We start from the raw sequence: 16,421 nt of genomic DNA, 5'->3' as shown, positions 1-16,421 counted from the left end.
GCTGGTGCCCAGGCTCCCTGCTGTATCTTCAAGATGACACCTCTCAGCTTACCGTGAATCACAAGAAGAGAACCATAAAGTTCCACTTCAGAGCACAGAAAAAACATAAGCACTGTAGGTCCAAGAGACGCCCAAACACATTAATCAGAGAGAAAAGTGAAGAGATAGCACCTTGCTTATGTAGAACTGAGGGACTGTGGAAGTGACAAATGGACAGACCCCATCAGCATGGAGCTGGCAGGGCAGCCTGGCAGCATGGACAAGTGACACACTCAGAACAGAAGGAATTGCTTTTATGGCACTCTACCACTAGTAAATGAACAACTGAACAAGCTGACAACCTTCCTAAATGTTTTCAGGCAACAGAATTTCTGTCGCTTCAGACTATGGGAGAACTGTTTTTACGCTCAACACTTAGCAGAGCAGCAACATATGTCCTTAGCTGCTTGGCAGGATTTGACAGGTGAGTTTTCTTGGGCTGGCCCCACTATGTGCTGACTAAGCTTAACAGCTGAGCCATACAGCCCAGTGTTACCTGATTTTCTTTCATCCTTGATGAAAGCACAGAGATTTTTCTAAGTCATGTTCTTTGCAGATCTGTATCAGGGAGCTAGATAATTCTGTTCTACTTGTGTAGATACTTACAGCTCTGACAGTGGATGTGGGAAGGATAGAGAGATACGTAAACAGCATCCTTACCTTGGCAGTGGCTCCGGTTCAGCCTCTTGTATCCCTGGGGACACTCCACCTGCCCATTCTCAATCAGAGGGTGCACTGGAAAGAAAGCAAACAGTGTGGGATGTTAGCAGTAGAGCCACCCATCAGCATTCTACCTTCTCCCTGCCCTCCTTGCAGAGGGGAAAAGGTTGTAATTTGCCTTGGATGGGCCTCTGATGACTCCCACAGCAGGGGGAAAGATGGGAGCAAACACATTTCCCAAGCAGTGTCTCCTGCTGGTTGGCAAGTGCCAACCTCGCGACCCATAGGTGCTGTCTGTGCTTCATATCTATCACTATGTCACCTTGGTACCTCCTGGGCCAGCTTGGATAGCCAAGTGGCATATGGCAAGGGGCATCAGACTGAGAGCAATGACAGGGGTCCTCGACAGGATCCTGAAGTAACAGCCCAGGGCCTGTTTATTACATTTCCCTGTTTTTTACTGCATGCGATGTCCTTTCCCAATCATTCTCATAAGAGACAATTTCAGGTTTCTGCTTAAAATAGTTTTGTGGGTTTCAAAATAGCCTATAAACTCCACAATTAAATCTCTCCCATTTTTTTAAAGGTAAGTAAAATATTTCCCATACATTCCAAGGAGGTCAAATTTAGGCACCGTGCTCTGGAGCAAGGGAAAGGGAATACAGGAGGTGATGCGCTGGGAAGTGAGTAAGCGCAGGGTGGGGTAGGAAGAAAGATGCTTTGCCTAAAGATGGGATTTTCCCAGGGTGGGGTTTCTTTTTCATTTTCTGGACTGTACATTTGGAAACAAGAAGTCTGTGTAACAGCTAAGTTCCTGTCCAGCTGTATTCCCAATGTTCCAATTCCTCCTGTTTGGCATCAGTAGCTCACACCCTGGTGTCATATGTGGAAAGGCCTCCATGGCAATAGCAATAGTAAGGATCTGGCAGAACCCTAACATACTGCAGCTTTTGAAAACCAGGGACAAATTGAGACCATCCTTGCAGCAGGAGATGGTCAGAAAGAGACTGCAAATGTTAAAAACACAAACAGTGTGCTGGAGGCAGAGAAAACACATATCCGTGACTCTTTGTCCTGGTCCTCTGACCCTGTAATGCAGCTTAAAGCCATTCTAGGACACTTCTTGAAAGGCAAAAGTTAGGGACCAGACTCCTAGGATAAATGTGCTTGGGAAATAAAAGACAGGAAAACAACTCATTCACCAGCCTGTACCTAGAATAGAAAGCCTGTTTTCCCCAGGTATATTAAATGAAGCTACAAAGTTCTCTGGGTGCAGAGAGATCCTTAGCAGCTGGGTGAATGACTGAGACAAAAAAAAAATCTATTCATGCCCTTCAAAAGCTCAGTCATGAATTGTGGGCAGCCCTTCTTTACAGCCCCAGACAGACTCCCAGTGGCACGTGGTGTAGCAGTGGCAGAATCAGCCCCTTCTGCAGCGTCCTTCCCATATTTCCTGGGCTTTTTTCCTGTTTCCTCCCCAGTCTGATATCTGGATGTTAGGGGCAAGGGGTGTGCTGGTGATACTGAAAATCACTGGGTATATTTCCAACCTCTTGGGAAGGGAAAAGCAACCTCTGGCTCACAGGCTCCAGGCTCAGTGCCCCAGTGGGATTCCAGGTCCTCTCACACTACAGCCTGTGGGCTCAGGACTGCTGACAGGCATTAACTGTGCTTGGAAGCATCTGTCAGCTTCAGCACGATGTGATAACAGATGCTGAAATGAAGCAGCATCCTTATGTGTGAGCCCTCCGAAGGGGAGCCAAGCATGCCAGAGATCAAACAGTGATGACATGTGTCAGAGCCCCACTCTCTCTCTGAAAAGCCTTTGTGGAGAAACAGATCCTGCACCATCCCTCTGCCAGATGCTGCTGGGGAGAGGGCAAGGCAAAAAATACCAGTGACAGGGGTGAGTGTGCAGGTCTTGTGCCACCTCAGCACTCAGCCTGCAGAAACCTGCAGCCTGTTACTGCAGCAAATCGCTTGTGAGGCTGTGGACAAATGCCTTAATTTTGCAAAGAAACCTGTGCTCCCTGGAAAGAATAACTGTAATGAAATGTGAGCAGACCTCTCTGTACCAAGGGTAACGAAGACAGTTTCTGAAGTACTGGATGGAGGCTGCTCTCTTTCTGCCAGGACCTGGCCGCAAGGGAAGACAGTGTGAGGCTGCAGGAGGATGTAAGCTATTAACTCCCAGCTTTGTACTTGGTTACTCGAGCAGAGGACCATTTCCTTCCACGAGTTCTTATGATGCCGAACTACAGTGGAGATGGCCAAAAACCTCTGAAAAACCAGCCCAGGACATCTGAGTTTCCTGCAAAAGGGATCAGCATCCACTCTCTCCCCTGCAGCTGCTAGAAGTGGGAGAATGGCTTTGGAGGCTATTCCTCTGAAACCCAGCAAAGGGAAAAGGCCTGTTGGAGAGGGCAGAAACCTGCCAGCACCCACAGCCAGAGAAGTCCCAGCCTCCTGTGTCTGTCTGTCTGTCTACGTTCTCCTCAGGAAGGGGTTGTCCCAGTGCCTGAGGCTGGGGATGGAGCAGCTGAGCTGCATCTGTTGGGCAGAGGGATTTCAGGCTTACGGAGGGAAGAGAGCTCTGGCTCCTGATTCAGGGGTGTGATTTCAGTGCCTCGCCTCGGGGGCACTTTAGCCCTGTAGGCACTGTGCCAGAGCTATGTGCTCACCAGGTACCTGTGCAGTGGGACTCACCCTTGGCTCTCCTCATTGCTCCCTCCATCCCTGCTTCATCCCACTCTCTGGTGCTGCTTTCTGCAAGCTCTACAGGCACTGGGCATCCCTGGTGGAGCAGGGCTTGCACATAGGAGTATGTATGTGTGGTAAGCTCACAGACCCACAAAGGAGATGAGCATGAAGCAACCACAGCCCAGGACTCCCAGCAGCACCTCTGTCCCCAGCTAGAGCTTGGGGAGGGGTCTCCCCCCCTTGGGGAGGGGTCTCCCCCCCTTGAGCAGGGGAGAATAAGAAGGGAAATGAATGCATAGAAATTGGGCAGAGGGATTTTGCAGCCTAGCAGGATGATTTAAGCAGCTAGGCTAGTTTTCCATCACTTCCCAGGAGAAGAAGGTTTACCTAAGGGCCCTGATTCCCCAAATACTGAAGACAGGATGAAAACGCTCAGCCTTATGGTAAAGTGGAAAGAAAGCGCTTCTAGTGGTGGTAGCCACAAGGGCCCAAGTGAGGCAAGGTTTGTAGGGTGAGATAATACATTGCATTAGGCCAGCCAAAATCACTCTATTAAAAGGGGAAGAGGCAAGCCTGTGGTCAGATGAAAAGTGAGGAAATGCTTGGCTGCTGAAAGCTAGCCCATTTCTTTCAACTCTTTCCATTTATCATACAAAAGACATTATCTCTCTGAGAAACATTGCCTTGCTGAACTCCTTTGCCACTTTCAGCATTCACAGACATTTCTGGAGACCCTGCATCAGCTCCATAGAAGAAACACCACTCTGGAGGGATGGCGGGCATCTCCCCATGCCTGCAGTGGGCACAGAGCATGCAGTCAGGAGAGTGGCTGTGGTGCCTCTTCTTACCCTGGGTTTTACAGCACATGGGAGATGAAAGGAGCCAGAGTTCATGGTCTCATGGCACCTGGAGGGGTAGAGTGCTGGGCCCAGTCAAACCTCACACTGGTTTAGTGTGAAGCAGAGATGATCAGCCCCTGCTGCAGAGAGCATCTCAGCTGCTGAACTTGCTGGCAGGAGAGCAGAGCAGCCTGGACTCCACAACAGCCTCCTGAGAGAGGAAGTACTGGAGATACCAGACCAAGAAGTAAGGCAGGGCTGTGGCTGTGGGGATGAGCTGAGTTCCCAGCCAGAATGGACGAGAGGGAAAGGACACAAATCCTTCAGTCCATATCTGTCATGCCTGCTCTCCTCCAGGTAGTCTGTGGTAGGCATGCTCCAGCAAGCCTTCCTCCAATGCCCCCCAAAATGCTATGGTAGCAGGGGTGGGGAGGGCATGCATCAGTGCCAATGTGCAATACAAAACTAAGCCCTCTGCTCTGCTTATGGTCAATAAAGATCTACAAGGTGAAAAAGATGCTTCAAAGAAAAAGATTCTGATGTTTGGGGTTGTTTCAACAGAGAGAACCTCATCCTGCTCCTACAGTAGCTTTTACCTGGGACAACACTTACCTGTACCTAAAAAAAAACCACTTTTGCAACACTGCTGCTGTGTGCTGAGACCATGATGCTGCACTTGAATGACGGGCAAAAGAAGCACTCTGCAGAACAAGGCAGTCCTGAAAATGCTGTGCTTCCCCAGTTAAGCATTGCTCTCTGTGGTCTCGCCACAACCTTACAGAGGTTTCAGCTTCTTTCCCCACTTCAGCCCTTCTTTGCTGCCCCAGATAGACTCCCAGTGGCACATGGTGTAGTGGTGGCAGAACCAGCCCCCTCTGTAGCCTCTTTCCCATCTTTCCAGGGCTTTTTTCCCCGTATCCTCCCCAGTATGATCACAAGAGCAGGCCAGGCAGTTGATTTTCAAGGGGCTTCCTGTGGCTGCTTCAGAGCCTTCAGGCACAGCACAGGGGAGCGGCTCAGTGTTTCTGATGATGACGGCTCCATGGGTGAGCTGCCACCCCTCTCGTGGTGGGAGGTCTGTTTGGGGAGTGCTGCGAACGCCAAGCCAGACATTACAAGATCCAACTTTCCAGTGAAATTCAGACTTTTCTCTAGGACAAAAAAAAAAACTTGAAAAAACACGGGGAGTGGGAATAAAAACAAAACAATAGCCTTCAAAGACTTGTTTCTTAATGCAGTTAAAACCCATAGGCAGGAGGAGAGAAAGCAGCCCAGGAAGATCTGCAGTGAGCACAATTGGCGGGTGCACAGCCCAGCCCATGCTCAGGCTGGCTTGCAGTCTGAAATAAGGGTCAGGGGGCACTGAAAAAAACAGGACCTGGAAGTTGCAGGTTTACTGCTGCACTCAGAAAGTCCCCCAAACCCCCACAGAAAGGTGAGACTTGTAGCTCCTGGGCAGCACCAGAGATGGTGCCCATCACCAGTATGGGCTTGTCCTGGAGCACTGCTGGCACAGATGTGTGTGGTCTCAGGGGCAGGGAGGAGGTGGAAGAGGAGGGCAGGAACTCTGCTACCAGTTTTCTTTATCCCCGCATTCCTGGCAAGGACCAAGCCTTCAGGGGAACTGGTGTCCAAACCCACACCTGCACTGGGGTCTGTATCGACCTGCATCTTGGGTCTTGCTGGTTTTAGCTCTCACGGACTATCTCTTGTACCAGCATGTTTTTCTCCACAGATTACTGTATGCCCTGAAATAGCATATGGCCTGGCAGGGAAGCAGGAGTAGCTCTTCCCAGCAGTATGCCTGTACCAGCCCCACATCCTGAGCTTGCCATGGGACAGGACATTGGTTCAATGCAGCTTTCTCACCCGTGCTGCTCAAACACTCTGCCAGTCGTTAAGATTCCTTCCAGACACGTCCAAGTGTCTCTACTTCAGATGCTTCCTCATCCTCCAATTCCCTTGTGCTACTATTAGTCTTCTCCAAGTTTTACCTTTCAGGTAGCTGTTCCTACCTCTCTGTTCTAGCTTTTCACTGCTTCTCTGCCTCCTCTAAGTACTACAGACCCAGGAGGGTCATTGGATGTCTCCATCTGATTTATCCTACCTTGCAATGCAAGCACATTTCACCCAGCCATCTTCAGCTGCAGCTGAAGGACTGCAGCTGCATGATAGCACGCAGGTGTCCCGCCACCCTCCATGGCTCTGCCTCTGGCTCATCTCTTTTTTTCATGGGTTGGGTGACAGCTTTTGCCCCACAGCTCACGGAGCAAGCTCTCAGCTCTCCCTCTTCTCCCAGGGCTGTCTCTGACGCATCTTGGGGTTCCCATCTTCAGTTCTCACTTACATGAACAACAGCAATCTCCCAATGACTTCCATAGCCTGCCTGAATAACCACCTCTGTGCCCACCTCTCTTAAGTGGCCTAACAATATAGACTCTCCCAGCAGCAAACCAGGCAGCCAAAGGCCTGAACAGAGCCTAAAGGAAACCTGTGAGACTAATGCAACACCCACTACAGAGAGTCCTGCCCAGGTCAACCTCACCCCTACCTTAATTCTGAACTCAGTTTTTAACATGTTCTCCTTAGGATGCAGATGAAGCATTCAAGTGCCTTGGCTTTCCTGATGCTGGACAAAACACACAAAATAGTGGGGACTGGTCATGACAGGTTTGCTCGGACAGACGCCTGCTCCAATTCTTCTCCTTCTCTGATGTCTTTCTGCACACAAACACGTACCAAACATGAAAGCAGCAGTCGACAGAGACATCCGGACATATCCAGCCTCTACTAACAATCAGTGTCTCGGGCAGACAGTCAATCCAAACAAGTTCTCCGTTTGTCTAGCTATTGCCTGGCTGCACTTCTGTACATTTATAAGTGTTTACACTGAACTAGCTTCTGCCATTTCTGTCTCTGGTTGCTGGAATTAAATTCCCAGCGCTGTCAAGTCTGATCTGGTGCATGCCTCCCTGGGACACACGAGTGCAAGAAGTTCTCTCCGAAGACCACAGTGCCAAGAAGAAAGTTGGAAACATCCACTGGATGTGTTATCTCTGTGCACGAGACACCAGGTCACTGAACTACAGCCCAGTGAGTGAGCACAACACAAACCAGCAAGACTACAAGACACAAGGAATGTGATTGTGGGATGTGGTCTACAGGCAGGAATGATGTGGAGTGATGACTTCACACTAGACAGGCATGGACCTGGGAGCCCTGGCAGAGGAGGTAAGGGGCAATGAGAGATCACAGTGTTCGATGGCTCCATTGGAGCAGGTAGATCATGGAGAATGGACGGTTTCCATTGCTCCATGCTGGGGCAAGATCTCATGTGAACACAGTGTGCCAGAGGAAAGCATGCCAGCCACCTGGGCTTCTCACTGTACAGCCGGTCTCCCTTAGGCTGCCTCCATCGAACGTCTGCCTTACGGCTCCCTTTACTTGCACTGTGTGGCCTCCTGCATGTGGGGCTGGTTACGGGGCAGTCAATCAGAGGTAGCCAAAGGAGGAAGATACTTGCACACAATTAAATAGATGAAAACAGCCTCTTCGGATAGCCTGAATTCCTGCCAAAATCAACAAGAGCTATTTGGTCTCCAAGGAGGAACTTTATTTCCCAAAGCCAGAGAGACAGGGAATGGGATTTTCTTGTGGCACAGGAAGGTGGAGATCCATGGGATACATTTTTAATATCCCCATGGAATTAATTTGTGAAAAAACCTCAGACAAGCATTTGTCCACTCAATGAAGACCATCAGTGACAACCTCCCTTGAGTTTCAGATGCTGCTGGGACACGAGCACATACTGAGCTGTGAAAGTGGGACCTGCTGGCAGCTAGGAGGTTTTTCTTAAGTTCATCTGCTCTACTGGCTAGATGACCACATGGAGCACATGGGGGTATTTTGTGCCTGTTTTCATGTTTTGGAAGCCTCTGATTAGAGACACATTTTGAAGCCTGAAGATCCAAGTACAGCAGAACAAATTATTGCTGGAGCTCTGGCTGCTGAGTGATACCTAGCATTCTGGCATGGAGAAAAGGAAAGGAGGTGCAGACATTTCACAGCCATCTGTAGACTAACCAAAGTGTTAAGTATCACCTCCTGCTTCCTAATGGAGGGGATCACAGAGGGACAGGGTGGGAAACGGGGAGACTGGTGTGGGACGGGGAGGAGAAAGCCATGACTGTGGATGCAAATGTCAGGGACAAAGAGGAGAGAGCTGAGGCCTATCTGGGGCATTTCCTTGCTTGTGCTGAACCTGGAGACCCTGTGGTCACCCCCACACCACATGTGCCCATAGCTCCCTTGGGGTTGGCATATGCACGAGTCCAGGCAAGCAGCAGCATGGCCATGGCAGAGCCATGCAAAGCCTGAAGACAACAGCAGTCAGAGTTCCTCAGATCTGCACTGGGTTCCAGGATGCTGACAGCCTTGTCTGTGATTGTGAGGAATTTGGCTCCAGCTAGCCCTACCCCTGGCTGAGGAGGAACCAAACTGAGGGAAGACAAGAAGATGCAAACAGCTCTTGCAAGCGTGTGCGTGAGCAGTTGGGACAGCCACTGGGCAGAGCTAGAAGGCAGCAACACCACGCTTGCTTGCACAAAACCTGCCACCTTGGACACCTCCACCCTCAGTCTCCCAGACCATGGGGTCTGTCTGCTTTAGTCCTTTGATCTAGTGAAGGCATGTGAACAAGCTGCCTGGCAGTGACGAAAGGGGGCAGGCAGGCACAACAGAGGTGTGCAGCTCCCTGCCTGTGTTGCACTGGATGCGTGCACCATGCCCTGCACTAGACTTGGTCAGCACCTGCTGCGGGAGCCACTGTGCCCATGGGGCTGCCTCCCCCCCCCAGCCAGGAGCCCTTCAACACAGCCTCTCTACCACAACACAGGATGGGGCCACAGCTCGAGGGGCCGTGCCTGTCATGGAGCACCCCGACCAAAGCAGACGAGGAATCCCCATCTCCTGCGTGATCAGTCTGTCCAGCTCCCAAGCGCAGCAGAAACAGGGCTGGACGCCCATGCCTCTGGAATGGACCACGGGTGTGCTCCTGCCAACTGTTTGATGTAGTGTTATTTCCAGAGCCCCTGCCAAGCCCGTGTCGGGCCCAGAGCAAGCCCGTAACTCTATAGGACTGAGTCTGAAGCCTCCTCCACCAATCTAGGACTGCACCTCCTAAAACCACGGCTGCTCTTTTCCTGTTTCTCCCTCTGAGTCGGGCTAGCATGGCAGGAATTGCTGACTTCACTGGAGGGGTGGTTTAGGGAAATAGCACTGATCCTGGGCCCAGCACCCAAACCAGAGTGGTGCTTTGGGGTGCATGGGCTGGTGTGGAAGCCAGCATGGCCCTGCAGGCTGCCTCAGACACACTGCCCATCCCAAGAGCAGAGACAGCCCCAAGGCGGGAGACCCACAGCTCTGCTCTGTGCTTCCTTAGCTGACACTAGGCAGCCTGGGACATTTTTGCTTGCTGATGGTGCTGGCCATCCCTCTTGCTCTCCCAGGCTGAGGAAGTACTCACCTGGCCGGGGGGGACAGGCAAGGCACTGATCTGCACCCCAGAAGAGCCCTACACTGCCACAGCAGTCCTCCAGCTTGGTCAGCCCTGGCAGCGGGTTGGTGCACTGCAGAGAGAGGAGCAGAGGATCAGAGGTTTGTGGGACAGGGAGGGGATGTGCACCTGTCCACTGCGGGTGGCAGGCATGGCAGCAGCAGAGCCAGCATGGGGAATGACATTTTGGGGTCAGAGACTGGCACAGCCCTCTCTGCACAGCTCCCCACTGGGAAACAGCAGGACTGGGGATGTGGATTAAGACAGTAAACAGTTGTGCAGACAGAAAAACACAAGACTCCATCAAATGCACCACTTAGAGGGGAAGGGGACATCAAACAGAACAATAGATGAACCAGAGATGATATCACCCAGCAAAGCCCTGGAATCAGCCCCGTGCCTGGCTGATTAGCCAGTGAAATGGGTGCACCAGTCCAGCCCGGCGGGAGCCTGCTGTCAGGCACTTTCCTCTGCTTAATAATCCTCTCTTCCCCTCCTCCCTTGCCCCCCCCCCCAGGGCAAGGCCCTCTGTATTACAGGCTTCCCCATTAGAGTGGAGCTGCTGTGGCCCACAGGCCAGAGCTGGCCCCGGTCCAGGCGTGCGTGGCCGCCTGCCCAGTGCTCGCATACCGATCGGCTCGGCTGCGGCAGAGCTGGGGGGAGGCAAGCACTCCCCGCTGGACTCCTCACCCTCTCCCAGGCATAGTATTACCCCGGCTAAGTGAGGTGTGAGCACTGCAAGGGTACCCCCTGCCGACCCCCTTGCTCCCCCCAGAGCACCTCCTGCAGCATCTCTGGACATCCATGAGCATCTCTGTGCACCATCATCTGCTCCCAGGGGAACAGAGCTGCTGTCTCCTTACAGAGGAGCTTTTCTGCCCCAGGGGCTGATCTCATTTACTGTTGGGAATGGCTGAGAACATACCCTGCTAGAAACTGTGACATGATGAAGCAACTGAGGGATGGGACGGGAACTGGGAGCAACCCCCCAGAAAGGGCTAGGTGAAGTAGGGAGGGGGCTGGGTCCCAGGCTGCCTATCAGGGGCAGATCTCACTGAGCACGAGCTGCGCCGGGGAGCTCACAGGTGTTCCTGTGGGTGCCAAAAACCTCCAATGCTTTTCCAGTGACGCAAGAGAAACATATGGGGCAAGACAAAATAAGAAATTATGATGACTGAGGGACAGGGGTGAGAAAGCCCCTGAGGGACAGGGGTGAGAAAGCCCCTCACGTGCGTTTGCTTCCCAAGCCCCAGCCAAGCTGCCCAGGAAGGCGTCGTTCCATGGAAATCAGACTTTCATTTATCGTCTGAGAGGGAAAGGAATTTTCCTATGTTTTATACGTTTCCTACAATAATCGCAGAGCGTGACTGTAAATGTTGCTATAAATAGGGCACTCTTTTTAAACGAGGCTGTGTGTGAAAGCCATCAAGTCTGGGCTGCGCTGCCCCAGGGCACAGCCTGGTCAGGGTACGGCAGTGAGGTCTCCCTGCTGGGCCAAACCAAGGGATTTTCTTCCCAAGTACTAAAGCATTGCTGCCCATGCACACAGCACCTGGGGGATGCCCATGCTGATGCTTCACACAGTGAAAGGCCACCCTCCCTGCCCTGTCAGCCGATGCACCCACACCCCAAAACAAGAAACGTATCTACACATACTCCAGCGCTTGATAGGTGACCCCTTACCTGTCCATGGAGAGCCTCCTGAAAGCACCTCCCCAGCAGCCCTGGGGCTCTCTGCTGCTGCTGGATGCCCTCTGTGGCAATGCTGTTGCCGTTCCCGTGGGCATGGGTGTACCAGGGCATGGCAGCCAGCTGAGGCACCAGGGCTGCCTCCACACTGTTCTCCTCAGACACCTCTGCGTCGCCCCGCACCCTGGCGACCTGGTGAATCTGCACGGTGGCTTCTGGAGGGTGGTTGATGTGGACATTCACCAGGGAAGGGTTTAGGGAGGCTGGAAGATGAGTTTATATGACAGCTGTGACAATCTGGCAACAATCTGGCACCCAAAGAGCATCGTGTCATCAACAGTCACAAGGGAGGAGAGGTAGAATGACCCCAAAGAGAACTCTAGTAAAGGAAGACTGCATCTAAAATACTTCTCTGCCCAAAACCTGGACAAACCTATCAAAACTTTCCCCAGCAACCCGAGCCCTTTGGAAACCAGGGGAACTACTTTTCTGACCACCTGGCCTGAAAAGCCAAGTATAGGAGACAGTGGCCTCCTCAGGCCTGTGAATGAAGATCTGAGGAGCACCAAAGTAGAAGACAAATGCAGGGTCTGCAGTCACGAGCCACGCTCACCCAGCTGGTTGGACAAGGGCAGGGTGTAGGTGGAGTGCTTCATGGAGCTGCCAGCCAGGGTCTTCGGGGCTCTCCCTCCTTGCTTCTTCTCCAGAGAGGGAACGGGCAGGTGGCAAAACTTCCCGGTGGAGTTGGAGGGGCACCAGCACTCATCCCGGCCCACACAGCGCCCTCCATTCAGGCAGGGGATCTGGCAGAAGTCTGCAAGGTAAAGAGAGGAGAGAGGCCTGCTTAGCAAGACACTGACACACTGCCTCTAGCCAAGGGGCAGCTGCGGGAGGCCACACAGCTGCATCCAGGCCAGCACTAGCCCCACGGTGCTCAAGGAGCACGTCCAGCTCCAGGCTGGGGTCAGCACTGCAGCCTGGATGCAGCCTGGGGTCCCTGCTGTGCACCACCATCTTGCCCAAGCTCTGCTCAGGAATGGAGTAATGGGTTGAAGATGATGGGCTGTGGGACCCCGGCCAGCCTGGGTCTCCAGCACCCTGCGGGGCAGCCCCCCACAGCCAAGGTTGTGTTTCTGGCACAGCAGGATTCCTCAGAGTGGGGCAGGAGCTATGGCAGCTCAAAGTCAGAACAAGAAGCCAAGTCAGCACAATTCCTTCTCTCCTGCATCGCCCCTTCCCCACTTGGCAGGGTTTTTACTCCCAGCCCAGAAGAGAGTTCAGCGGGGATGGGAGATGCAGAAGGAGAGAACAGGCAGAGAGCCACGTCCTCAGAGCCTGTCTCAGCGCCAGCCCTGGCCCTGCCAGCAGCTCAAGTGGGAGAATTGTGGAGTGGGACAAAAGAATCAGGAGCAATTCATCTGTACAGCCTCAGGAAATGCATCCACAGATAAAACCAAAGTCATGTCTTTTCTGGCCTCATTAGATGCCAGCAGCAATCCAGAGTGTCCCTCAGTGTGAGCAACACTCAGGCAAGGCATGGGATTCCCTGACACATCATCCTGACTCATTTCAGCATGAGCTGCAACGTTGCTGCTGCACATCCCTGCATGGCTTGTCAGGTTCATCCCAGGGGATGAGCTCTCACACTGCTCGAGTTCATTTGCCCAAGCCCAGCAACCAGTTTTGTGGGAGGAAACACATCTTTGGACTCAGATGAAGGCAGAAATTCCTCTGACATCAACTGGTGTCCACAACAGCCAGACTTTACACTCAGTGTTATATGAATTTGAGAGTTAAAGAGGCTTTCAGAGGAGAAGTCCCACCAGGGCCTGCAGGCTGCTCCCACCAACTGGCTCCAAGAGGATGTGCCCAACCCATAGCTGGGCATCCCAGGGACCTGATGAGCAATCACAGCAGCTCTGAAAGGCGAGCAAAGGTTTCAGCCAGCCTGTTTATAAGAACAGCCTGCAACCTGCGGACAGCTTTCCTGGCTGCCACGTGAGTGAAAGGAGAGAACAGGAGGAAATTAGGTGATGAAAGTCAGCCCCAAGACTGGATGCCAACAAAAGCAGCGAGCTGGCTCTGAGAAGGAGGGGGTGGCGAGGCTTGGACACAGGCCTGCCTCAAACACACGCACCCCCTCTACCTGGGGTGTCATGGAAACAGAAGTGGCTTGCCCAGGAAAAGAGAGCAATGAGGCAAGGTCTGTCTTCCTCCCCCAGAGACAGATGGAGTGAGCCCCAAGGATCCCAGGATGCATCTTCCAAGGCACTGAGAGGCCATCTCTTCCCGTCTCCACAGCAGCCCAAGCCCTCAATCTGTAAAGGCAGGAAAGGCAGGACACGGAGAGTGGGGGAACAAGAAAGAAGGTGGGCTGGAGCCTCGGGGTGCTCACAGATGCGGAAGCCAGACTTGGGATCGTGGTCATGCCCTCCTTGGCTATAGAGAGTGGTGGTGTCTCCTTTCTCACAGCTGTTGTAGCAGCGCCCGTTCCGGCACGTCTGTTTGCAGATGGTGGGCGTGAAGACGATTTTTATCTTCCTGATCTTCTCTGTCAGGTTGGCCCCTATGAATGAAAAGGACAGTGCTAAGTGGAAACAGCATCTCTAGGCCATGGCACCAGTAATTCACAGCTAGAGCTCCAAAGCATTCCCAGAGCAGGGAGGGGTGTGTGTCCCTCAGCAGGGCAGTGTCTCTATGCCCCTCGCTCACTCCAGCCTGCCCCCTGCTCCAGCATCAGTAAGGGTTTGTGAACACATGAAAAATGGCAAGCAGCATTCTCTGCCTGCCCAGCTGGAGTGGCCTAACTCCCTGTGAAGGGACACATATGGACTAACCCCAGCATGGAGAGCGTATTTTACTCTTTAGGCAGTATTCCTTCTACAGCCATGTCAGTAGCCAGGAGACTGGCTGCCCTTAAGCCACTGGAAGATTTCCCACATGCACAGGCACACTGGTACCCATAAAGTAGAGCACAGGACTTGAGAAAACCAATGTCTCCCTACGGGTGTCCCCTGGCTTCATGCAGTTACCTGTGGTCCCCTCCTGGACCCTCACGATTCTCACATTAGATATGGGGGGAAATCACACTCAGAGCTCTCAGGGGCTTGCATAAAACAGGCATCAGACAGAACTATTGTTTAACTATGAACCAGCTGGCTCAACACCAGAGCCCTCCAACCCAGCCCATGGACACAGCTGTCTCTGTGGGTGTCCCCCTTGCTGTGCTCAACCCCCACTATCCCATTCAATTCCCACTTCCAGATTACAGCTTCACTTAGGCTCACTGTCCTTGCTCAGAAGGGCTAAGATGCCACATGATGCCTCATTGAGGAATGACAGCTTCGGGGGAGCCAAGCTGCAGAAGACAACTTGCATCTGTCCTAGCTGGGGAGGTGCTGAGGCTCAGCAACTGCACGTCCCAGCAGCCTGGCCTGATCCCTGCTCATGTCAGAAGGCACCATGGGGGCAGCCAAAGGGAAGAACTAGATGCTGGTTGCACAATCTGACCTCGAGGGCTGCTCAGATTGAGGATTAAGCTGGGAGACACCATTCCTGCAGACTGAGGCAATCACCCTGACTGAGGCAGCATGCTGGGGTGATGTTCAACACCTCTGGGAGGCATCTGTCACAGCTCCTGGCTCCTCTCCCCTGCTGTCAGCATTTTGCTTTCCTGGTCTGTCCTCCTTTGGTAGGGTCTCTTTCTTCACCAATCCCAGCAATTCCCTTTCCATCCCACCCCGCAGCACAATCGTGGGAATCCAGGGTTTCTTGAGGTTCCCCACTCGCACTGTTGCCCTTCCCCATGACACCCCAACAAGAAGCCCTGAAACAGTGACAGCCCTGAAGGCCTTACCCCTTGCAGGCACAGTGTGCTCCTGGGAAGCCAAGTGTGGCCCAGAGCTGCCCTGCTCATGTCCGTTCCCATTGGGGAGTGCATTAGAGGTGAGTTGGCCATTGCTGGCTGGGTACCGCCGGACAGTCCGTGATGGCCCTGCATGCTGGGGGGAGACAGGAGAGCCAATTCTGCTCTGAGTCCTGTGGAAGAGAAAAAGTGAATTGATACTCCTCACGAGTAACTGCACTGACCTTGGCTGCCCAAGGGCTGCTCCTTGCCCCACCACAGCAAACACAAGCAGCCCCAAATAAACTTGTTCTTATGGTGGGAGCTTTCTCAGGGTCTGCCTTCTCTGTCTCAAAAGGAGCACTGAAAAACCAGCAAGGCAGTCAGAAGAGAAGCCACACCAAGCAAATAAACAAATCTTGGCCAATGAGTGTCACAAACAAGAAAGAATGACCAAGAACTCAAGCTTGTAATTGCAGTTACAACTTTCTGCAGTAACTGCATTTATGGTTTCTGGTGTTTCCTGGGGACTAAGCATGGAGAAGCCGTCCAGCTCACAAGGTCACACTTCTTATACCATGTAGACTGCTAGGCAGAGCTCTCTGCGTTAAACCAGGAAAACAGCACATCTTGCTCTAAAGCCCTTGCTTCCATTCCCTTTTACTAAATGGCAGCACTAAGCCTCCATGAGGGTGCTCTGTGCTTAGCAGCAAATGCCTCCCTGACTCTCACCTGCAATACCTGCAAGGAAAAATGCCTTAGTACCCCAGGAGCCAAAACAGGTTGGCTGCCCATATGCCCCTTGAGTTTCTTTGAAAGTCCCAGCTTGGGTTGCTCTGCATCCTAATGTAGGTACAGACAGGTCTTCTGCAATACCCTACCCAACACCTCCACCTCTGACCAAATGGCTGGGGCAAAGAAGCTAGCTCTGTCCCACCAAACCTCCATCAGAAACATCCAAACCACCAGAGACATCCATCCCGTTTTATGGCTTTTACCATCTTCCCTGTCACAGCACAGGGGAGGTGTTACTGTGTCTACAGGGAACACAGACTTCTAAACCCAACAAGTCTGGATGATCGAACAAGAGTTGGCT

At 52.5% G+C, this 16,421-nt stretch overlaps 1 protein-coding gene across 3 annotated transcripts in view; it reads right to left on the bottom strand.

Annotated features, from left to right (window-relative positions):
• Positions 1–16,421, bottom strand: part of LTBP2 (latent transforming growth factor beta binding protein 2) — a 72,125-nt gene that overhangs the window by 23,447 nt on the left and 32,257 nt on the right. For all 3 annotated transcript variants that reach the window (XM_057428476.1, XM_057428475.1, XM_057428474.1), the window contains exons 4-9: positions 15,338–15,519; positions 13,877–14,047; positions 12,095–12,295; positions 11,476–11,744; positions 9,763–9,865; positions 700–774 (exon numbers count right to left, since the gene is read on the bottom strand). In XM_057428476.1, the coding sequence (XP_057284459.1) occupies positions 700–774; positions 9,763–9,865; positions 11,476–11,744; positions 12,095–12,295; positions 13,877–14,047; positions 15,338–15,519 (1,001 nt within the window). The remainder of the gene's footprint in view (positions 1–699; positions 775–9,762; positions 9,866–11,475; positions 11,745–12,094; positions 12,296–13,876; positions 14,048–15,337; positions 15,520–16,421) is intronic.

The sequence above is a fragment of the Pezoporus wallicus genome, unplaced genomic scaffold (genome assembly GCF_028554395.1).
Source record: "Pezoporus wallicus isolate ANWC-B61680 ecotype Strahan unplaced genomic scaffold, APGP_CSIRO_Pwel_v1 contig_3486, whole genome shotgun sequence".
NCBI classification, from domain to species: domain Eukaryota; kingdom Metazoa; phylum Chordata; class Aves; order Psittaciformes; family Psittacidae; genus Pezoporus; species Pezoporus wallicus.
The sequence above is the reverse complement of the archived record's forward strand: the minus strand, read 5'-3'. Positions and strand labels throughout refer to the sequence as shown.